General features: G+C 58.5%; 1 protein-coding gene across 1 annotated transcript; it reads right to left on the bottom strand.

Moving 5' to 3' along the window:
* Positions 1 to 631: 631 nt before the first annotated feature.
* EN2 (engrailed homeobox 2) lies at positions 632 to 5,587 on the bottom strand. Its single transcript, XM_045793600.2, has 2 exons — positions 4,886 to 5,587; positions 632 to 1,334 (listed from the first exon to the last, which is right to left on the bottom strand). Exons 1-2 carry the CDS (start codon positions 5,550 to 5,552, stop codon positions 1,018 to 1,020), a joined length of 984 nt encoding a protein of 327 aa, XP_045649556.1. The 5' UTR covers positions 5,553 to 5,587; the 3' UTR covers positions 632 to 1,017.
* Between the last annotated feature and the right edge of the window lie 17,919 nt (positions 5,588 to 23,506).

A 23,506-nucleotide genomic window follows, 5' to 3' on the forward strand; every position in this document is an offset into this window, starting at 1 on the left:
CAAAAAAGAAAGAAGGAAGGAAGGAAGGAAGGGAAGAAAAAAAAAGGAAGAGAACACCAGCTCCCTCTGGAGAGCCCTCTGCCTGCCTGGAGGCAGCGGGCCTCTGCCATTTCTGGGGCCCTTGGCGCGCCCGGTGAGCTGATGGGGCCGCAGGAGATCCCCAGGGGCCTGGAGGGACAGGACAAGGGGCGGCTCCACCACCCCCTGGGCCTCCGGCCACAGGGCCTGGGATCCCTGAAGCAGTGTCCGGAGGCGAGAGCGCTGGCTCTGGCAGCGGGCGGCCAGATAGGGGACAGCAACAGACGCGGACTAAGCACACGGAGGTGCCGGATTGGGAGGGAAGGCAGGAGGAGGGGGGCCGGGTGAGGCTGGGGGCCTGAATGGCCCAGCGCTGCGGGCCCACCGCCCCAGGCGCACTCCTGACCACTGCCAAGCCCCGGCACCCCTCCCGGGACCCCAACGGTCCTCCGGCCCTGCCAGGGCCCCTGCGCTGCTGCCCCCCCTCCCGGGGGGCTGGGGCTGGGCGTGCAGACCCTCCTGCTGTGCCCACCAAGCCCACACAAACAAAGTGGCAGAACTCAGAGACCAAGTAGGAGCTATTTATTCGGTTCACAGTCATGTGAAATGCAGCAATAAAAATCTTTGGACTTCAGCAAGTTGTTTTAATTTTTCTTCTTTTGAAATTAAAAAATAAAAGTGTCCCATGTCCCACAACGGAGCCTAGGGGATTAGAAAAGATGAAACCCTAAGCAGCCCCCTTCGCAAAAAAAAAAAAAAAATCATAAAATTAGCATAATCTCATAAACACAGAAAAACTCAAAAAATATTTTATAGTCAGATATTTTGGATTTTACACCACCTGTAAATTATATACACATAGAATATTGCAGAACCATAGCTAATACACGATATTTTCACTATTAATGCTGGTATAATCTTTATACACTGGCCCTTTATGATTTTAAATTATTGCATTGTTTCGCGCCTACCGAGACCGGACTGAGGCGCCCGCCCGCCCTACTCGCTGTCCGACTTGCCCTCCTTGGCGGTCGTCGAGTGGTTGTACAGGCCCTGCGCCATGAGGTGCACGGCCAGCGTGTTCTTGTTGCCCGTGGCCTTCTTGATCTTGGCACGCTTGTTCTGGAACCAAATCTTGATCTGCGACTCATTGAGGCTGAGCTCCTGCGCCAGGCTCTGGCGCCGCTGCTCCGTCAGGTACCTGTTGGTCTGGAACTCAGCCTTGAGCCTCTGCAGCTGCTCAGCCGTGAAGGCCGTGCGGGGCCGCTTGTCTTCTTTGTTGGGGTTCTTCTTCTTTGGTTTTCGGGACCTGGGACCTGGGCAGGCACGGTAGACAAAGAACAGAGTTAGGAGGGCTCCAGGCCTGTCTGCCTACTCAGGCCGCCCAGACCCAGGAAGAACGTGCCCAGTCCGGCTGCACTGGGGACAGGGACAGGCCTTGCTCCGAACCGGCCTCCAGGATCCACCCCGGGAAAGCCAGAAGCCGGGCCTAGGACTTCGGGGTGTAAGGGGGTGAGTGGGGGTAGAGGGCAAGCTTAGTGGAAAGGTCTCCAGGGGCACCTGGCTGGCTCAGTCAGGGGAGAATGCGACGCTTGATCTGGGGGGGGTCAGAGTTCGAGCCCCACATGTGGCGCAGAGTTTACTTAAGGTTAAAAAAAAGAAGAGGGGCGCCTGGGTGGCTCAGTCGTTAAGTGTCTGCCTTCAGCTCAGGGAGTGATCCCCGCGATCTGGGATCGAGCCCCACATCAGGCTCCTCCGGTGGGAGCCTGCTTCTTCCTCTCCCACTCCCCCTGCTTGTGTTCCCTCTCTCACTGGCTGTTTCTCTCTCTGTTGAGTGAATAAATAAAATCTTTAAAAAAATAAAATAAAATAAATAAATAAAAGAAGAAAGAAAGGTCTCCAGATAAAAGGAGAAGTCCTGCAGGAAAGCACAAACCCCAAACTTCCTAGCATGGCCTTTTCCATCCCTTTCTGTCCCAGAGTAAGGGCAGGGAGGCACAGGAGAGGCAAGAGGAAAGGTTGGGGGAGGGGAGGGGCAGCCCGAGCAGCAGCAGGAGCCCAGGGAACAGTGACAGGATGGCCACAGGGGATACCCTCAGATGCCAGGGGCGGTGGGAGTCAGGGGGCAGGTGCATGCAGAAAACAGGAGGACCCCCTGGATCTGCCTCCACCCAGCCCCCTTTCTGCCTCCCCTAACTGGCCTCCTGGGCCCAAGTTCATTGTGTCCTTCCTGGAGGGGAGGGAGCACACGATCCCTTCCTGCGTGGGGAAGGAGCGCTGAGCCACTTCAAGCGCCCCCTTCCCCTCCCACCAAGTCTCCCAGGGCAGGAGAGGGGACCCGGTTCCCCCAGACTGGGGCTGCCTCACTGGAGGCGACAGAGGAGCCCAGCTGACCTCGTGCAGCGGGTTCACACTGCTGACTCCCACCCGGGTCTCCTCCCGCTGGGACGACCCCCCCTCCTTGAGGGTGGTTTGGGACAGTGGTGGCAAGGCTCCTAGGACCCCACCATCTGAAAAGGCCTGAGTGAGGGGAGCAGAGAGGAGAGCCAAGCGCTTTCTTTCCGTTGGCCTCAAGAAGTTCAGCCCCACAAGGGTGTCTTTGAGGGAAGAGTCGGCAAAGGCCATTAGGGGAGGGAGGCTGGGCTGCACGTGTGGGTTTCTCACTCTGTGGAGGGAACCAACTCTGGGCAGCTCCGGCCCCAGCTCCTTCCCAGACGCCCGCGGCGGGAGGCTGAACCCCTGCCGGCTCCCTCAAGCAGCCAGACCACCCCCCTTCGTGTCCGCCTAGTGCCCACGACACCCTGCAGGGCCAGGGGACAGCCCGGCCACCCTGCGCAGCAGCGGCGGAGGGATCTCGCCGGACGCCTGCGGCTGCGCCCGACCCCAAACCGGAGAGTGGAGAGTGCGCCGGGGCGGGGGGGCGCGCGAGCCGGGGGTTCTGACTGGTCCCTAGGCCCGGTGGGCGTTGAGAACTCCCTGCCCGCCGGCCCAGCAAACTCGGGAAGAGGCGCTGTGGGCGCCGGCGAGGGGGCGCCGAGGGCCGTTCGCCTCAAACTCCCGGCCTTTTAGATTCTAGAGCAAACCCAACACTCACACCCGCGCCCCCGCGCACACACCCACCCCCGCGCGCGCACACCCACCGTCACCGCCGCGCACACGCCAAGGGCGCCGATTCCGCCCCGGCGGGCGGGCTTTGATCGAGAGGCTGCCGGGGCGCGCGCGAAGGGTTAGGGGGTTGGCTCCGTGAGGCCTCGCGAGGCTCCGCACCTGCTCGGACCCGACCGCGGCCTCGTGCTCCGGGAGCCGGTTCTGCGTCTCCACCGTCCCGGGGAAGCACGCTCCCTACCCTCCAAACTCCTCCGGTCCTGCGGCTCTTGCACACACACGAACCAGCCCGTAAAAAGATACATCCCATTTTGCGGAAAGAAAACCTCCCTAAAATCAGAATTTTTAGTTCTCTTTTTCTTTCAAAACGTAAATACTTGAGAGTCGAATTAACAGAAGCAAACCTCGGCAAAGAAAACTCTCTGCCTTGCTTCTTTCTAAAAGGCCAAGAAATACAAATGTTACCTTATGGGGGTTTTTTTTTGGTGGGTTGTTTTGTTTTTTTTAGTCCAGGAAGACAAGCGACTGGGGCCGGCTGGGCTGCGGGGCTCCCGCTGGCCACCGGGGCCTGGCGCGGCCGGGCCGCGACTCTGCCGCTGCACAAAGCCGGGCCGAGGCTCCTCGCTGGCCGCATTGTGAGCTTATATGTTAATTAAATATTAACAAAGGAGGGAGGCGAGAACAATGGGGCAAATTTCAGATCTAGCTGGAGAAATATGGATTTCATCAGAAATATACACACACACATTTCTGCCCAAAGGTGGCCGAGGGGTGACTCAGTTGTGCTGTGATTTGGGTAAACAACCCCCCGCAAAACAGCTGAGGGTTGGGGGGGCAGCGGGGTCCCGTCTGGGTTGCCGGCTCAGGGACAAATGGAGTCCGCTCCTAATGGCGGTTCGCAGCGGCAGACCCCCATTTCATGCAACTGATGAGTTCTACAAGGACGTGCATTTAGCTTTTAAAAGTCCAGATCTATGAAAAATACACCCAGAACCCCTGCACACACCCGCGGGCCCCTCCACCCACCCTCCCACAGAAATCTGCTTCTTTCCTCCCTGGGAGCTGCCCCAGCAAACCTCTGGGAGAAGGTCCTTTCTTTGGGGGACTGCAGGCCTCCCTCCCCCGGGCAGCGTGCACGATGGGTGCGGAGCTTCTCCACCGTGTGATCAGGTGACCAGAGCCAGACGAAGGGCCCCTCTGTTTTCATCCCTTCCCTATCTCCATCCCGCCTGCTTCGCCCTCCTCAGCCCAGGCCAAAGGGTCGAAGGAAGAGCCTGGAGCCTTGCTGTTTCTTCCCTGCCTTCATCTGGGATAACTGGGTCGTAGGATGCGTCTAGGTCTGGGGGGGGGGAGCTGGACATGGGTCCTGGGTCTGGACTGAGTTGAAAGGACGGAGAAAGGATTAAGAGTGCCAGCTTCTAAGCCAGTCTTCCAGCCACCCCCGGTCTCACCAAATACACTCCAGCCAGGGGAGGAGTGGGCTAGGGACTTCGGGGAGTGGCCCCACAAAAGGCAAGACAGAGAGAGAAGGTCCTGTCGCTTCTGCTTTTCTAAGAAATCTGTACCCCCCTGCGAATCAATCGTGGCCCCCTCTCCTCCTGGCCGCTGCCCGGGCCAGCGTCAGCCGCACACAATGTCCCTGTTTGTGCGTCTTTGTGTGTGTTGGGGGTGGGGGGTGGTGTCCTAGTGTCTTCTTCCTCTGGGTAAGTTCCCGCGCCAGCGCCGCCCTGCAACCCCGCTGGCTTCCCCGCGGCGGGCTCACCTGAAGAAGGCCGGTCCGAGTAGCGCGTGCAGTAGACCCAGGCCGGCCAAAGCATGGGCTGCGCGCCCAGGTTGGCGCTGGCCTGCGAGCTGTCCGAGTCCGAGCTCACCGACAGGTCGCCGCCGCCCAAGGCGCGGGCCTTGAGCGCCCCGTCCAGGGGGCCCACGGTGTCGCCGCCTTTCTTGGCGCCGCCGTGCAGCGAGAGCGCCTTGGAGCCGCCTTCCCCGTCGCCCGGAGAGTCGCCGCCGCCGCCGCCAGGCAACGGCCCGCCCGCACCGGGCGCACTGGGCGCGTTCTGCCGAGCCTCTCGGCCCGACCCCAGGAGCTGCTCGGCGCTGCCCGCGCCGCTGCCTCCTTCCGCTCCGCCTTCCCCGCCGGCTCCACCGCCTCTTCCTCCGCCCGCGCCGGCACAGCACGTCCCTGTGTCCTTTCTCCGGCCGAACTCGGGCCGCAGGATGTTGTCGATGAAGAAGTTGGTGATGCGGTGCGGGTGCTGATGGTTGCCCGGCGCCTGCAGAACTGCAGGCAACATCAGAGCCCGCCGGCGGCCAGTGTCCGCGTCGCCCGGGCTGCCGCCGCCGCCCGAGCCGCCGCTGGGGCTGGATTCCGGCTGCCGCTGCCCCTCCGCCGCCGCCGCTTCGCTGGGCTTGGGGTCATTCTCCTCCATGCTGTTCACAACAAATCCTAAATTGGTTCTCCGGGGACCCCCCCCCCCTCCAATCAGCCCTCGGCCCGCCCGTGGTGCGCACAGAGACACTCGCAGCCGGCTCGCGTTCCTACCCCGCCGAGTCTTCCGAGGGCGTGCGCGGCGGCAGAGGCCAGGGCTGGGGTCCTACAAGTCACCGGCCGCGTTTGGAGCGGAGCCACGTTCCAATCCACGAGTTGGGTTAGAAAATACCAAGAGTCTCCCCGCGCCCAGACGCCGGGAGATTCGAAAGAGTCGGGTCCTCCTCTTTGCCGCGTACCCGGGCGCTAGACAGTCACAATGGTCCGGCGGGGACCCGGGGCTTCTCCTGGGCTCCGCGCTCCTCTCCGCGTCCAGCTGCCTTCGGCTCCGGCGCTGCCGCCGCGGCCGCCCGGGGCTGGAGCTGCGCGCATGCAGGCAGCGCGCTCCCCGGCGCTCACGCCCGCCCGGGCCCGCTCCGGCCGCCGCCGCCTCCCGGCCGCCCCCGCCCGCGCGCCCCGGCCGGCCCTCGAGGGTGCGGGGCGCGAGCGGTCAGCGCGCCCGCCGCCGCCAGCACGCACATGGAGGCCCGCGGGCCCGCGCTGCGCTCGGCCGCCGCCCCGCTGCGGGCCGGAGCGCCCCACCGGCGTGCGGCCGCGCCCCCGCCGAGCCCCGCGGCCCGAGTCGCATGGGTGAGCGGCGGGAGGCGCGGGCCGGGCCGGGTCGGGCCGGGCTGGGCCGCCCGCGCTCCCTCGCCGTCTGCGCGCCCTCGCCGCCTCGGCCTCCGCGCGGGCTCGGGCGATTTCCAGGCCACTTAGCGCAACCTGAGACACTTTCACTCTGGATTTTTGTTCTTATTTTTAACAGAGCCCCCTCGAGTGACGTCGCAGGCCGGTCTCCTGGACACGTGCCTCGGGCCAATGGCCGCAGCGCGGCGCGCCCACGTGACGCGCTGGCGGCCGCTCGGTGACAGGAGCCGCCCGCCGCCCCTCCCCCTTCGCCGCCGCCCCTCCCCCCCTTAAAGCGGCCGCGTCCTCGGGCTCCGCGTGCCGCAGCCCCGGCCCCAGCGAGCCCGCGACCTTGTTTCCGGCGCTCGCTCTTGCTTTCCCCGCCGCTTCTCGGTTCAGGGACCCGAGGAACCCCCGCGACAGCCCCGTCAGGTCACCCTGGTGCGCATACGTGGACACGCGCTGGAAGATTGCTATTTTTAACATTTCCATATTGTTTACCGTGGGGAAAAATCCCACAATTCCTTGCACAAAAATGCATAAATAATATTAAATGAGCTGCCGAGATACAAAGGGACTTTTGTAGTCTCCTTTCCTTGCTGGTGGAGAGGGAAATTGTCACTTACACTTGACTTTGGTAACCTGGCAGATTCCTGTCTTTAATGCAGAGCTGGCGCGCAGGACCCTCCTCCTGTAGACACTCATTGTAAGTGTGTGCATGTGTGTGCGTGTGCGTGTGCGTGAGCAGGGAGGCGCGTGCATACGGCAGGCTCCCACCCAGGAACACAGACCCTCATGCAACATGCATGTAGATCCCGAAGAGCGCGGGAATAGGATTTGGGGCTCCGTGTGGGGAAAAACCTAAAGGAGCATGGCGGGTTATAATTGAATCTTCTGTTTTGGAAGGGTGAGGAGGGCTGACCATTCAGCTAAACCTTCAAAACCATCTGGAGAGAAAACACCCCAGAGCAACCTCCTCCCCCCGACCCTCAGATAACCTTCCCACCCCCATATCTTTACGCCTACTGAGAAGCTACCAGACCATTCACCTCATTTTCTTTGTCCTAAAATCCTTTAAATTAGTTCCTCGGGAGAGCAGGGACCATCTAAAAGGGGGTGGAGGGGTGGGGGCCCCAGTTTGTTTCTCCCCACTCCTCCCCTTTTTTCTCTATCCCTTTCTAAATTTCCTTTCCAGTTGCTGTCAGATGTCCAACTTGAACTTCTGTTTCCTCTTCTCTTCCCTTTCCTCCCTTAGGCTCCTTCCTGTTTGTTCTTCTCTCCTTCCCCTAGCTGCAGACACCCCACCGAACACCTTTGTTCCCCTAAGCTTGCCTGTCTATCATTTAAAATGCATTTTTATGGAAATTTGCAAACTTCAGGAAGCCTCGGAAAGGACAGCTCCAAGCGTTTGGGAGCGCTGACACAATGAAATACCCTCCGTGGAAAGAGGGGTGGGGAGGAGGAGAGGAAGGAGAGCTGGGGCGCCCTAGCTCTGGCCATCCCAGGCGGCTTCGGGGTGCTCAGCAGCTGAGGCCCATTGCAGAGCAGCTCTAGGCCTGGGAATGCCAGTGGGGCATCGCCAGGCTGGGCAAGGCGGGATAAGGTCTGGGCAAACGGCCCTTTCGGCGGTGTGATCGCCAAGCCACCTTGAGGTTTGAAGGCTTCCCTCTAGCCTGGCTCAGCTCTCCTCCCATCACGCCCAGGTCCTGTCCTCTCTCCAACCCAGCTCTGTCCACTCACTGCAGGTTCAGGGTGCAGGCAGGCAGGGGGACAACAAACAACAGTTACAAGGTGCTCTGCTCCCAGGGAAGTTAATCCTCAGAGGGGGGCCTGGATGGGGGACAGGAGGAGGTGCTGGGCTGGATCACCTGGCCACTAAAGGTGGACTGAATGTGGGCAGGCTCGGGAGACAGATGGGGAGGCTCAGTCATCCTCTGTGAGACTCAAACAGGGTGGGAAAGGCAAGTCTCACTTGGGGTGACTCACATCTACCGCCCTCCCCCGTTTTTCTCCTATTGGAGGGGTCCTTGCCAAATTATCCGGCTAGGTGCATACCTGCCAGGACCCCTCCCCGGGTCACAAAAAATCAAACCTCACAGTGTGCCTGTCCCTAGGAAAATGGGGCTGGTGAGGTTTGCGGGAACACCCTATCGACTTGTGTTTATGGTTTTCTGGGAAATTTTCCTGCAACCCTGAGAACCCTAATCATCACCAGCCAGGGAATGTCCGGATTACTTTGGATCTCCAGAACTCAGAGGGAGGGCAGGGAAGGCCCAGGGCTGGTTTGCTTCCTGCAAAACCATCCCAGGTTAATTTCTCCACCTGTCCCATGGAAAATCAATTAGGCCGTCTCCTGAGAAATATTTTCTAATTTATTGGGAAACTTTCCCCCTGATTGCCTTAGCCTTAAGTGAGCCCACGGTGCTGGACTTCTGCTGTGTTCTGTCCTGCAAACCACACCCATATTCACGGTTGCAACAGGAACTCTGCAAAGCAGCACATTATCTCCAGGCAAACCTAGCCAGTTCGTAGACAGCAACCTGTGGACACCAGGTCTCCAGCCTACAGGGTCAGGCTGATCTGAGGCAGAAGGCAGATTTCCAAGTTACTGGCTTGGAGAGGGCAGCAGGAGGTGCGGCAGGGGGAGGAGGGCAGCATGGAGAGAAATAATTAAGAGTATCAGGCCACCCAAAGCCAACCCAAACATGACAATAATTCCCCCAAAGAGCGCCCCCTGAGAATGAGCTCCATACAAAGGACCAGCCAGCAGGGCAGGAGAATCCGGGCCGAAGCTGCCCAGTTGAGGGAATTCAAAATCTTATAACACAGGCATTGCAACAAGCTGTTTCAGGAAGCTCAGAAAACATGCTTGAGGCCCATCCTCGTTCTCCTGTGAATCCAGGACACCGCCCTGGCTGGGCTTTTGGGGGTGCCGGGAGTGGGCACTTGCAAGTCTCTCCTGCGGTCCCGGAGATGCCAACCAGCCCTGCAGCCGCTCAGCCTCGCGGCCCTGCACCTAGCGAGCCATGCTCCCTCTCCTGCCCGACCCTGATGGCCGCAAGGTCGGCTTCTTGGTGGGCGACCAGGCGTTTGTTTCTCTTTAGCATCGAGTGAGGCCACGACCCGGGAACCTGGACTCGTCCCAACCTCGCAGGTGCAGGAGAGCTCAGCAAACCACCCGCTTTCAGAGAACCCTCTCCATACTTCCCGGGCTATCTGCACAAAGAGGGACCTGGAAGAGTACCAGAAGGAAAGACGGCTTCTAGACACGTGGATTTAGAATAGCGACACTAGTACTACAAATAAAAACTCGCACAGGGCTGTGGATGGCGGGAGCGCTCCTGCAGACGTTGGGTGCCTGGCTGCCGATTCAGCCTCCTGTCTTTCTTTTTTATTTTTCTTAAAACGAGGTTGGAGGAGAGTGACTTTTCCGGTAGCTCTGCTGTCCCCTCGTTTCCCACACTTGCATAGGTGGGCGTGGGGACACTCGGGGTAAAAACGAACACAGTGAGAGTGGCATTTGCTCGCGTAGGTCACTACCACTCGGCAGGTAGAGACGCCCAACAATTCCAGAGAGCGAGACCTCGACCCCAATAAAATCAGGCCAGGGAGCAGCAGGCGCTGGGCCCGGAAGCGGGCTGTGCACGGCCTGGCCCTGGGCGCGGAGCCGGGAAGTGGGGCCGAGCAGGGAGAACTGCCTGCAGCCTGACGGAGAGCCACCCTTGATGCTGCTGCTGACCTTGGCCTCCAGACAAAGCCCGCAGTGAGAGTGGCACGGGGAGCAGGGGGGATCTGGTGGGAGAGCGGGCCCAGGGAGTGTGTCTGTGCTCACCTCCAAGGCAAGCATGGGCCTAGGGACCCAGCCGGTGAACTTAGGACCCAGGCTTGTGGAGGCTGGGCCTGGGGTCAGGAGCCTCAGCGGGGGTAACCCAGAAAGGAAGGGGTTAAACACAGCAGCAGCAAGGCAGGGAGAGGCTGAAGCTGGTGGGGAGCTGAGGTGCCAGAGCTCCTGGCTCCAGAGCTCCAGGCCTCATACCTCTCCCTGCCCAGGCCGGCTAGGGTTACCCAGTTCCCCAGAGGCACTGCCAGGTGCCACCGAGGGCCCGGTGGGCGGGTGGGTGCCCAGGGAGGCTCTGCTGAGGATGGCCACAGGGCGGCAAGCAGCACTGCCTGTCCGGGGTCTCGGGGAGAGCTGGGGAAGCAGCAGCTTGTGCTCAGCAGAACCCGGGGTGTCAGGGGGCAACAAGTGGGGGAGATACCCACCGGAGACCTCTTTCCTGTCCAGACCGCAGGGAGAGGTCCTCATTTTGACACTTAGCTCTAGAGTTAGCCTGGGAGAGCTGGAGAGATGTGCGGAGGATGGGCAGGTCTCCAGAGCTGGAGACGACCCTGTAGAAAGCATCCCTAACCTGGTTTCTCTTGAAAACAGAAGCTTCTAAAGGGGGGGTCTGTAGGCTGGCCGGCGCTTGTGCTCTCGAACTCACACCCAAACTCGGTCTTGGCCCCATGCCCACCCTCACTTGACTTTCTCCCGGGCCAGGTGACTCTTGGCTTAAGGGACCTGACTTGGGATTCTTCGGGGAATCACTTTGCACCCTGGGGGCCCCTTTCCTGCTCTCTCACCCTGTTTCACTGCTGTTCTTAATCCCAGTCAAATCTGGGTCCCTCTGGAAGTTGGGCCCACCTGCACTCCAGATGAACCACAGCTCTGGGGTCTGGTGTGGACGTTTTCCCACAGTGGCCCGTGCAGAGTCATGGTTGGGGGTCAGACAGACTGTCCTACGAACTAACGCCTCTACTGTAAAGAAAATGTCCCTCGAGAATTGCAGCAACCCAGAAGAAAGTGACACATTCCAAAAAAATCCAGAGGAAAATAGGTTAAAATTGGTTTGGCAAAGGAATTGGAGGAGCGGCACTTATCGAGCTGGCTAAGCACACCCCCAAACAAGAAGACATATGGAAGGACAATGGAGTTGTGGAGAAAACCAGGCACCCTCTGTGATCTTCTGATTACTTACAAACAGTGGGAGAACTTCAAGTATCTATCCACTGTCTTCCTTTTGACCTTTGGAGGGAAAACAAGAGCTTCAGAAGGGACTCCCGCACCTCACGGAGCCTGAGGTTTTTTTCCTTCTCCTTCTTTCCCTAAAAGCCACAGGTCACCACGGAGAGGCTAGCACAGCAGTAGCTTACACTTGCTAACCTTACACTGTTTTTGGAAATATGAGTGGAGTAGCTAGAGATTTTCAGAACTTTAGGCAAGTTCAGGCTTGAATGAGAGCGCCTGGATCCAGCCCAGCCGATCTCCCTACAGCTAGCGAGACAAATAGCTCATTAGTCTAGGTTTCAGGTCAGGAAGAACATCTCTACACCATTGCTCTCAAATATCCACGACTGAGCAGCGCCTCACTTGGGGGTGGGGAGGCTCATGTGAGCTACGTACTGGTTCAGTTGGGGGAGGGAGGATTTTTTAAAAACCTGTGTTTAAGTTGGTTTCTTTTTCCCTTTATCAAATAGAACTCTACAGTTCGATATAAAAGGGTAAAACTACCTCGTGATTTAAATTCAAACATTCTCTAGACTTGATTAAATCATTGATCAATTCCAGGGACTTCAACAACGTTGGTCACCTCTCTAGCATCGGTATCTAATCGGTGAACATTCTTCAACGTATGGCATACAGGTTATGTCCGACCCCGGTAAGTTCCTGGGCTAAGCTCAGAAGAGAGCTTGTGGGAAGAGTGGTGGCCCTTTACCAGCACAAAGGTTCATGCTGACCGTGCAAGCCGGGACGGGCACCCATGTCACCCTGCACTGTGGGTGCCTGCCCTTAGTAACTACACTCAGGGAGTGCTCACCAAGGCCCAGGCTGCCCTTCCCTGGGCTCCTCCTATGGCTCCAGCTGGGGCCGGGACACCGTCCGAACCTCCCTTGCACTGTCCTCTGCCTCTCCTCCTTCAACCCAGTACCTCTCCTCCACTTAAGGAAAAGTCCACAAAGCAAGGTTTTCAAGTGAGGGCACAGGGCAGAAGTGCTCTCTTTCTCCTCCAAAACTCTTCCCTCTTTTCAGTTTCCGTAAAAAAAAAAAAAAAAAAAAAATCCATTCGTCCAGTCAGCCTCTTTGTTTTGTGTTCTATGTTATGGAGTTTCAGGGTTTTGTGTGTGTCTCATATCAGTTAATCCCTTAAGACACAACAGCCTCTGTGATTCCGGCAAAGTCTAGAGACAACGCCGTCTGGAGTATTAGCACAGGCTGGGAGAGAGAAATGGGATATGTGCGCCGATTTCCCACACATGCAGCTAATGCCCTTAAATTCCTCGGGATTTACACCCCCCCATCTACCGGGAGCGGGAAACGCGAGCTCTTCTAATTAACTGCCTACTTTCCGCTCTCAGTTGGCACTGCCAGGGCCAACTCGCGTGGTGCCGCAGCCTCTGGGCTACAGACGTTGGGGGCCCGGCGCCCGGGAAGCGTGGTCTGGGGCAGCCGGCCCGGTCTAGAAGATTTGGTGCCACGGCCTGACGCCCTCGGAGGGCACAGCACGGGTTCCCCCTTACGACACACTTTGGGTGACAGGTTTTCTGTCTTATTTGCAGATACAAGTCCAGCAGCGAAGCTCAGCCTTGAAAACAGAACGTGAAACTACGGGCGGACCGGTTGGGAACCTCTCTCCGGGGCCAGCCTCCGCAGCCCGCGACCAGAATGGATTTAGGATCAAGAAGATCCGCAGAGGCGAACGTCTACCGCGGTTGGAGACCGGCCGACCGCAGGCTTGCAGCCTTTCTGCCCGGGCGGGAATCTCCTTTCCGCCGTGGAAACAACTCCTGGAAAACAGAAAATCGAGCGAAAAGGAAAGCAGCGATGCCTGTCTGCGGCGCTAGGAAAGCTCCCTCTCCCGAGTCAGGGCGCCTCTCACTTGCAGGCTGGAGGGCGGGGTGGGGGCGGGTGGGCCGCCTCGGGTCGGGGTGGGGGCCCCGCGCCTTCCGCCCGCGTCCGCCGCGCTCGGGTCGCTCAGCCGAGCGGGGGTAGGGGGGCGCCCCCGCACACCCCGGAAGGGCCTGGAGGTGTCTCGGGCGAGCGGCCAGCAGGCCTCCGCGCGCAGGGGCAGCGGTCTCTGCGGCGGCGGCGGGGGTCGGACGCCCCGCGCTGGAGCCTCGCGTCGTGCGCCGGCCGGGCGGAGCGGGCACGCGGGGCGGGAGCCTGCGGGCTGCGCGCGGGGGAGGGCGGGGGCGCGGGCCTTTGCTCTCTCGACTGTGACCCGGGCTCTTCCTTCAGAGATGGCAGCCTCGGTCGGGGGCGCGGCTCCTCTACCTCTCTCGGACCCGCCCTCCCCACCTCGCTGCAGTGTGGGGTTGGGTGACGGGGTCCTTCGCTGGAGCTTCGAGTGCGAGACACCCCCCCCAGGAGGCCCCGGAGCAGATTTCGTTCTAGGGTCCCTTTCCCCCTGCGCATCAGAGTAAGCGGCGAAGCCCGGGCAGGCGTGGTTTTCGGGGTGATGCCTTGTGACTTGCCAGGTGCCCCGCCACGCCCCGAGAGGGAGGGAGGGGGCGCTGTGGCTCCGGCGCCGGCCCTGCCCGGGACGCGGAGAGGGCTACACTCGCGCCTTAGGCTCAGAGTAGGCCCTTGGGGACGCGCCCAGCAGCACTCCTGCCTTCGGGCGAGAAGTGGACCCGGGCCCAGTTGAGACCCTTGGCTCGACAGCGAGGGCCCGGGAGTCAGAGGCCGGATCCATGTTCGGACTTCTCAGCTTCGGGCTTTTCTTTCGAGGTGAAAGCCGGTGCTTCCCAGTTCGAGGCTGGCGAGGCCCCGGCGCCCGAGGGGAGGCGAGGGCGCGGCAGGAGCAGGAGCGCGGGGCCCCAGGCTCGGGCGAAGCGAGGGCGGCCCCGGGCGCGGATTTGTGAACGAGCCGCTGAGCTCTCCGCAGCTCACAGATCAGAGGGCTGCGATCGCCCCACCGACGTGGTCCAATGAGCCGCTGCAATGAGCGCTTAGCGACAAAGCAGGCACGGCCCGGACTCGGCGGTTCCGCGCCGCGCGGGGCGGGAACGCAGGGGGCGGGGGGCGAGCCGAGGCAGCGACTTCAAAGCCGCTCGCCCCGACTCAGTGAAAGGGTGGCGCTCGCAACGGGGGCGCGGCCTGGAGCTGCGTGTCCCCCAGCCCCACCCCACCCCCGAAATGCCCACAGGCGTCCTGCCCGCGGTGACCCCGAGCTTGCGACCACCTCTGACCCACCCTGCGCGCGTCCTTCCAGGACGCCGGGGACCCTCGGCGCACTCACCTAACCCTCACCCCCTTACGTCCGCGCGCGAGTCTGGGCGGACTGGCTTCCCTAAGCAGCTGTGTTTTCAAAAGGTTCCCCCACTGCCCCTCCCACCTTTAAATCAAAGCCTGTCGTTGCCTCCACGGTGTTCCTGTTGTAGGGGTGAGGGCGCAGGCACCCACGTGTGCGCCCCGCGGAGGGGCACGGCCTCTCTGCTCCGGATGCCAGGCCCAACAGAGCCCCCTGGGGAGGGAGCCCTGCCCTGGCGCCCGCCGCCGCTCTCCCCTTTCTCCGCCAGGTGGGTCTCGATGCGTTTGCGTTTCCGAAGCGCGCGCCTTCAAGAAGGCCTCAGTCCGGGCCTCCGAAGCCAACCCCCACCTACCTTTAAATGTGGGAGCCTTGGAGAAGGGGGAAGGGAGGCAGGGGAGTGGGGGGTGGGGTAGGGAAAGAGGAAGAGGTCAGAGGTTAGAAAGGATTAAGGCTGGGCTCGGTGACCCCTCTCATCCTCAGTGGCCCAGGGAGGGAATCACTGAAGCAGAGGGTCCGGACATCTTTTAAAAAGCCGAGTTTGGGGGCAGGGCGTTGGTCCAGTGAAGACAAGGAAAAGTCTAAAGGACTCGAGGGTACGAAACAGAAGCGACAGCAGAAGTTGATAGGATCTAGGGGTGGCTCAGGGGCACAGGGACCTAGGAGGAAAGGGGGCAGCGATTCTTCTCTTAGAAGACTTTGTTTTCAAGTCAATAAATTTTTATTTAAGGAATTTTGCATGTGATCCCTTCCACTGCCAATCACCTTAGTCCCTCCAAAATCAAAATCATAATCTTCAAAACAGCCCTCTTAAAAAGAACTTGTTTTTCAGTCCACACTTGTCAAGTCAGTCCACATTTCTTTCCTTGGGTTTCTTCGATTTCTAGGTGACTATGGACAGACTTCAAAACCGCCGCCTGTAATCTTTGGGGTCCAATTTCTACACTTTAGGGCCCTCGAAGTCCAGTCATAGGAAGTGCATCCATCTCTACCTTGGCAAATAATCTAAAATTATGATTCCTGAATTGTTCCTGATGTTGAAGTCCTGTGTTCCTTCCTGTCTACTCCGTGAGCCTGGCAGAAAACGGGGCAGGTGTCATTGTGACCCGTGCAGTAAACGTGCTACAACAGACGCATCCCCTGTGTCTCCAGGTGGCCACATTCACAATTCCTGGACACCACGAACAACAGTGCCCATCGCTATCTACGTCTCTGAGGATGCTCTGTCCCTCTGTGGCAGGGGCACCCCCCGGAGAGGTCCCTGCGGCTGGGGCGGAGGCTGCATTTTCTCCTGTGCCACTCAGACCCCACTCAGCTGCCGTGCCCCCTCGGGGGAAGGGCCTGGATTCCTGGGGCTGGACTCCCCAGGGGCCGGGCTCAGCTTTGCCCCTCCCTCCCACCTGCTGGGAAGCCCCTTCAGGCTTTCCGTTCCTCAGGTTCCCCAGGATAACCCCCCCCCCCAGCGGGGATGAACAGCCCCCAGGCACAAGGGGGCTCTGAGGTTTGGAGACTTCCCAAAGCTGTGGCAGCCAATAGAAAAAGGAAACGGGAGTCTGCTGTGTTATTCTCTAGGTAAAGTCTCCTCTACTCCCATGCTGGCCCCAATTCCAACCCCCGCCCCTACACACACACACACACACACACACACACACACACCACTTTCCAGAGCTCTGAAGGGAAGTGACTTAATCACCATCACTGTGCGGATGACAATCCAGATTTCTGTCCAGCTCTGAGCGTGACACCCATGCACCTGACTGCCTCCTGGCAGCCTCCACTCCGGGGTCTAATTGGCATTTCAAATGTATCAGTACAAATGGATGGGTTGAGTCCTGCCTCCCTTGTCCCCCAGTCTGCTCCTTCTCCCCCACGCTCCCCCACGCAGCCAGTTTCTCTGGCTAAGCCTCCAGGAGACAGTGCTGGGTCCCTCCCTCTCGCAGAGGCCACACCCTGACCTTGCTGCCTGCAGGTCCCTCCCACCATCACTCCCATCCGCCTCTTCAGCTCCCTCTGCCACCGATTCTCAACCCACGTGCATGTGGCTTTCTACCTCTGCTGGTCCTTGCAGTCGGAAGAAGCCTCAGTAAGTGCAAACCAGTGCTCTTACGTCCTTTGTCTACACCAGCAGTTTCCAGGAATGCGGAGAATGAGACACAACCCTGTAACCATCCTTCAGGGCCCCTCATGATTGCCCAGGCCTCCTCTCTCACCTGAAGTTAGGCCACCGGCCCCCCTCTGCAAGCCTGGGCACCCTACTGATCCTGCCATCCAAGCTACCCGCCCCCCCCCAGGGTTCTCGCCCCTCTGGCTGGAACATCCTGCAGGTCCTTGCAGACAGATAGTCCAGAACGAGGTCCTGTGTCTACAACAGTGCTTGACCCAGTCGTGCATTCTTCCTGGCACTTACGGCTGCATGAAGTTTAAGTGTCCACGTGTGTACTGTCGGGCTGAACTAGAATCTGCAGCTCAGACGGGCGGGGCCGTGTCTCCTCTGGCTTCAGCCCCATCGGGCCAGAGGAGCTGGCGCGCGGCATCACCCAGCCAGCCTCTCGAGCTTCGGTCTCGGAGCCCCTTTATAGTCTTAAAAATTATTGAGGGCCCCAAAGATCTTTGTTTGGATCCTACCTACTTATATTTATCGTATCAGAAATTGAAACAAAGGGGCATCTGCGGGGCTCAGTCCGTTAAGCACCTGCCTTCATCTCAGGTCATGACCCCAGGGTCCTGGGATCCAGCCCACATCCAGCCCCACATCGGACTCCCTGCTCAGCCGGGAGCCTGCTTCTCCCTCTCCCTTTGCTGCTACCCCTGCTTGAGCTCTCTCTCTCCTTTTCTCTCTGTCAAATAAATAAATAAAATCTTTAAGAAAAATTTTTTTAAATTGTGATTAAAAAAATTGAAACAAAAGTTGTAAACATATATTTTTTTAAGATTTTATTTTTTTATTTGACAGAGACAGACAGCGAGAGAAGGAACACGAGCAGGGGGAGTGGGAGAGGGAGAAGCAGGCTTCCCGCTGAGCAGGGAGTCCGATGCGGGGCTCAATCCCAGGACCCTGGGATCCTGACCTGAGCTGATGGCAGACGCTTAATGACTGAGCCACCCAGGCGCCCCTGTAAACATATTTGTTGATTGACTTGCAATGACAATAAAAACCTTCTTGATGTTTACTTAAATAATATATTTCAATAAATGTTTACTGTGCCTCCCCAAACAAAAGAAAATTAGTCAGCAGAGTGGTGTTTTACATTTTTACACATTTTAAAGTCTGGCTTAATAGAGGATAGCGGGGTTCTCATTTCTGCTGTGCAATCGGTGACTTTGGTTTGAGTCTATGAAGAAAATCCAGCCTTTCACAGATAGGTAGTTGGCAGGGGGAGGAGTGTTTTAGTAGGTTTTTTGGTCAGATAATTATGGACAACCTTCCTTAATACGGCACCAAAATTCAACGAGTCGTAGTTTCTGAAAGGTTAGTTGCAGCATGGAATCTGAAACCACATCAAAGAACATTTCATACCAATACATCCAAACCCATGGGGCCATCTTGAATTTGAAAGGCTCTTTTACCCATGAAAGATTTTGTGCCGTCATTTACTGGCCATTTGGAAAACACAGGTCCTCTGGGTTAGGCAGTTCTTCCAAATGTGGACAGTCTCATCGCACGACACGGCAAAATCACATTTATTTCACCACTGAGCTCATCAGAGAAGTCCGTAAGTACTGTGAAGTTGTCTGGCTCATGGTGTTGGATACAAGGTTTCCAAAATTTTGTTTTTCACTGGAAAACTCAAATTTCATTATTGGCAACCACTCCTGTTTTCCTGGACACGACAGTCTCAGTTCATTTATTTTTGAGAAAATACCTGTCAAATACCCAAGTCTGAATAAGCACGGTCTGTCCGTTACATACTGCTTCCTGTAAAATGGGGTTTCACGAAAAGAGGCTTGCATGGCTCACAACTCGGTCGACAAGCGCTTCTCGTCTGGACAGCCACCACGATTCTGAATGCCCACTGCCCCTGTCTTCACCCAGAACGGTGAGAAAATATGTACTCAAGGGCCAAGGTTTAATAAAACCGCTTTTTACTGTTTTTCAAGGACATCCTTCAGTGAAACTGGCTTCTTTTCTTTTACGAAACTGAGAGCACATGGCCGTGAGAGGCATGGCGCCCGCAGGCGCGGCTGGCCCGTGGCTGAGGTCCTGGGGAGGACCAGCCCTTCACCTGACTGGGATGCTTGCACGTCCGTGTCCATGTCTTCAGGGGCCGAGGTAGATAGTGGCCCAGCATCACGGTACAGATAGCCATGTGGGGACCCCCGGAAGGACCGGGGAGACCCCCAGGGCGAGGCACACTACATTCTGAGACCCACCGCACTAAATGTGTATTTGAATGATGAATTAATTTTACTCCAGTCTTTTGAGGTGGACCCTTAGAGGTGGTTCTGATGAGAACGTCTTTGATTTCGGAAAGGTAATACGGTGCACGTCCTGCGTGTGACCTGTGCGTGGCCCAGTGGGGGCTGACAGCGCCCTGCAAGGAAACATGTTGCTATTTCTGCAGTGAGGGCAGGTTTTACCACGAAATGAGGTTGGGAAGTGACTTTCAGTTTTGCAAGTGCTTGGATCGTGGGCTTGCAGACGTCTACCACGATGCCCACTCCGTCAGGGTGCAGCTGGGATCAGAAGGTCGCCTGCCGCCCAGCTGTGCAAGCAGGGGCGGGAACAGACCGCCCACCAACGCCGGGAACCCACTGCGCTTTGCTCCCCAGAACCCAGCCTCCACCTGCGGCTCAGCGGCCCTCCCCACACCTGCCTGCAGGCCTGGCAGAGCCCTGGCCGCAAGGTCCAGCGGGCTCTTAGCGCCCTGCCCGCGCCCTCTTCCTCCCCAGAGTGGCAGAGCTCAGAGGTGTCGGATCCTGGAGCTCACCAGGCACTTTCCAGCTTCCCAACGTTTCCCTTTCCGTACCACTCGTGAGAATCCAAGGTCCTCCAGGGCTCTGGCTGCGCTGAAAATGGTAAAGTCTAAGACTGAAAAGGACATTTTTGCCTTTGGGCAAATTTGAGTTCTGGGTGGCTAATATTGGTGGGAAAATGGCTATTGTTTTCAAAATGTTAATCCTCTTTACGAATGCTACGAGAGAAAACATCTGATAGTGAAGCTGGCTGTCTGATCTAAACTTTGATTTCACATGTTATTGAAATGTGGCTTTTTTTAAATTGTGAAAAAAAATAAGGAGAGTTAGGATCCTGACCATTTTGAAAGGCAGTTTAGAGGCAGAGCCCGTTCACACCGTGTGCAGCCTCCAGCACCCTCGTCTCCGCACCCCCGCATCTCCCCAAACTGAAAGCCTGTCCCCACGACGCACCCGCCGCAGCCCGGTGCCCCTGCCCACGTCTGTGAACCCGACCACTCCGGGTGCCCCGCGCGTTCATGTGCTGTGACTGGCTTAGTCCACCGAGCGTCGTGTCGTCCAGGCTCGTCTGTGCGCTATCCCACGGCAGGACGGCCTTCCTCGGAAGGCTGGATCGTATCCCACTGTAGGAACGCACCACGTTGTCGCGTCCCCTCATCCAGCCATGGACGCTCAGCTTGCTTCCCGCCTCGGCTGCTGTCAGTGATGCCGCGTGAGCACAGGTGGGCGCATAACTCCTCGAGACCTCACTTTATTCTCTCGGCCGCGCACCCAGAGGTGGGTGGCTGGGTCCCATGCGGGGTTCTATTTGGAATTTATCTGACGCATCATCATCTGCCTTCCACAGCAACTGCCTCCCCACCAGGGGCGCACAGGGTTCCCGTGTCTCCTTGTCCACGCCAGCACTGGGCGCTTCCCGGCAAGGCACAGCTGTAGACCCAGCCTCGCGATTCCTCTAGCTGTGGCCGCAGCAGAGCCCTGTGGCAGGTGGGCTGTGCCCGTGCCTCCGTCCAGTTCCCGTGGTGCACGGAGGGGTGTGAGAGGATGGGTAGAGGGCAGCTTTGGGGTTGGTGATGTCTCAGGTGGGTCTAGAACTGCACTCCGCAGTGGCAGTGGCCAGGACCCGGGGCAGGGATGAGGGGACAGAGAGCCACAGCACACTGGGGAGTTCGTGGAGCTGAGCCAACAGGAGGGCCAATAGCCAGAGAAGTGGTGTTCCCGGTCGAGGTGAGGCGGGGACGCAGAGGTATAGGAGGCCGGGGGAGGGCTGGGGGCAGCTTGGTGGTCAGACCCTGTCCTCACCCTCTCCATGAGTCTCCTGGCCCTGTGCCCCAGGCTGCTGGGACCTCCCACTGCTCACCCATGCCACCGTTTCCTGCTGTCCCCCATCCCTGGCCCACGCTCGTGTTCACTCACCTTCCTGAAGCATCTGGAGAGAGTACGGGGCACATGGGGGAGAGTCCCCAAGGACAGAGAGCATGATGTCTTGTCCCTGGCACTTAGCAGTAATGACAGGTCATGTCTACGGAATGATTGCTGTGTCCTGGGCATTGTTCTAGAAACTTCATGCAGAATGATCCTTCCGCATGCATACCAGCCCCGTGGGCTCTTGTACCAGCCAGGGCTCTCCAGCAGATCAACAGGAGCCTGGCTTTACAGAATTGGCTCTCGACACTGCAGGGTGGCAGATCTAAAATCCCTCTGGCGGGCTGGCTGGTCCAAGCTCTGGCGGGATTCCTTCTTCTCTGGAAACGTCCATTTTGCTCCAAAGGCCTTCAGTTGATTGGATGAGGCCCACCTAGTTGTGGAGGGTGGTCTCCTTTACTTAAAGCCACCTGATTATAGATAGTAATCACCTCTACAAAACACCTCCAGAGTGGCCCCTGATCAGCGTTTCCAGCCTGGCAACTGGAGCCTCACAAGTGACCCGGAAACCCATCCTTCCGGCTCGAGGTGTGATCAGATTGAAAGGAAGGGAATTCAATGCACGCACCTGGACCCTTCCCCTGATCTGCTGTGCCCAGCGTTCCGGGCACAAGACCTGGACACCCTCACGTGAACTAACAGCCCCGGCGACGGGAACTCCCCACGGTCTGAAGCCTCCAGTGCGGGGACGAGGCTTTGGGACGCCCTCTGTCACATGCACTTGCTGTCGTCAACCACACTTCTCAGGTGGGGACGTGGGGGCTGCTTAGGTGTGGGCCCTGGGTCAGAAAGGGGGTAAACACCACACACTGCTGCACTGTGTCCTCCAGGGGTGGGGAGGAGGCTGACGCGGGCTCAAGCCGCATCACTCACCAGACGACGACGTAACCCCTCCCAGGCACCAAGGGAGCACCAAGCAAGTACCACGGTCCTTTTTGCTTTTATTCCATTTCGTTTTTCACAAATAAGCTGGTAACTCCTCCCAATGGACATCGTGGGTGTATGACAAACACACATGCACAAGCACCCCTCCATGGCCTGGAAGGTTCCAGGCAGGTCGACACCTTCTCTCTTGTCTCCTGGGGTGCTGGTCACGCGACTGTGGCTGGTCATGCCAGCCCGAGACAGAAGGAGAAGGGGTCCACAGCCATATTTAGGGCCAGCAGCCGTGGTGCCTGGGCCTCCCTAGGGCTGCCCTCTGCCCCCGAGCTCCCAGCCCTGCACCTTCCGCTGTTCTTCTTCACTCCCATCTAAGAAGTGACTCCATGCTAAGATCAGATGGCCTGATACATTCATCCCTACCTCCCTCCACGTTCAGTTACACAAGGAAAAGTTAACAGCTCAATCCGGAGGACTGCTCGATAATTAGGCTACTTTTAGGAAGAGGGGCAGCTGAGGGCTTGTGAATCTGGGGACCTTGAAGGGATCCTCTGGCTCTGTCCCCAAACCACTTTTCCTTGGCTCCCCATGCCTGCCGTCCTAAGAGGACAGACAGCCCTTGAACTGGGAAGGGCTCTGCACCTGGCAGTGGGAGGCAGACACACTCTCAGAGCCACCCACGCCTTCCTCTCCCCAGCCCGTCTACACACAGGCAGGCACAGACCCATGCTTTCATGAGTTTTCCTTGTGAGGGAGGGGTCTTGAGACCCCTAAGCTGCTGGGGCTGGAAGGGAGCTCCACCCACAGTGACCCCAACAGGGAACCGAGGCTTGAGGGCGTCAGCAACCCCCCCCCCCCGGGCCCTGTGAGCCCTCAACTGTGGTTTCCACACCATGACACAAGCCTGGGACATGTCTGAGAAACTGATAAAACTGCCCCAGAGGGTAAATGCTGTGCTGGGTGCACTTGCTGTGGGAATCCTGAACCCGTGCATGTGTGGAATGCGTCCCTGTCCCGTGGGTGCACACCTGTGTGAGAACAGCCAAGGCCTCGTGTCTTGCCCTGGGGCCTCCCCCTGTCAGCTGGGCCTCCTCCTGTCCCCTCATGGCTTCCTTCCCAGGACCTCAGGGGGTCACCACAGAGGTGGGGACAGCACAGCGCCCCGCTGCGGCCGAGGGCAGTGATGCAACTCGCTCAGACAGAGCCGATCAGTGGAGGAGCGCAGGTGGGCTCAGGGACCCTGCCCCTCCAGCACCCTCACCCGGCTCGCCCTCAGGGCTTGTTTCAGCATGAGCCAGGAGCGCCCGGACCCTGGAGCCGGCTCTGTGTTCTGTCCCCACGGAGCAGAGCCCACTGTAGGATGCTCCCAAAGTCTCTCGATTCCATTCTGAAATGCGTTTCCACCCGTGACACTCGGACGGAGGCTTCAGTGATGTCGAAAGTGCACGTGTCCTGCTTGGGGACTGGGTCCACCTCCTGAGGAACAGTGTGACACTACGCGGACTGTAGACTTCTCTTCCTGTCCGGTAGAGGTTGGCAGCACGGGGCTGGCGAGGCCGGCGTGTCCTCATGGAAGCCAGACAACCTCTCAGACACAGAGGAAGCAGGGTGAGCTCAGGCGGGAGCCAGGGGCTCAGCACGTTTGCTGATAGAACCGTTTTGTTCAGAAGGGGGAATGAAACATGAGAGACTATGGACTATGAGAAACAAACTGAGGGCTAAA

Source organism: Ursus americanus, chromosome 3 (genome assembly GCF_024610735.1).
Source record: "Ursus americanus isolate L20-20 chromosome 3, mUrsAme1.1.p, whole genome shotgun sequence".
NCBI classification, from domain to species: Eukaryota; Metazoa; Chordata; class Mammalia; order Carnivora; family Ursidae; genus Ursus; species Ursus americanus.

Coding starts and splice junctions, on each gene's coding strand:
- EN2 (XM_045793600.2), bottom strand. CDS start 5,552: ATGGAGGAGAATGACCCCAAGCCCAGCGAAGCGGCGGCGGCGGAGGGG. Junction 1,335..4,885: donor CTCGGACCGGCCTTCTTCAG/GTGAGCCCGCCG, acceptor GTGCCTGCCCAG/GTCCCAGGTCCCGAAAACCA.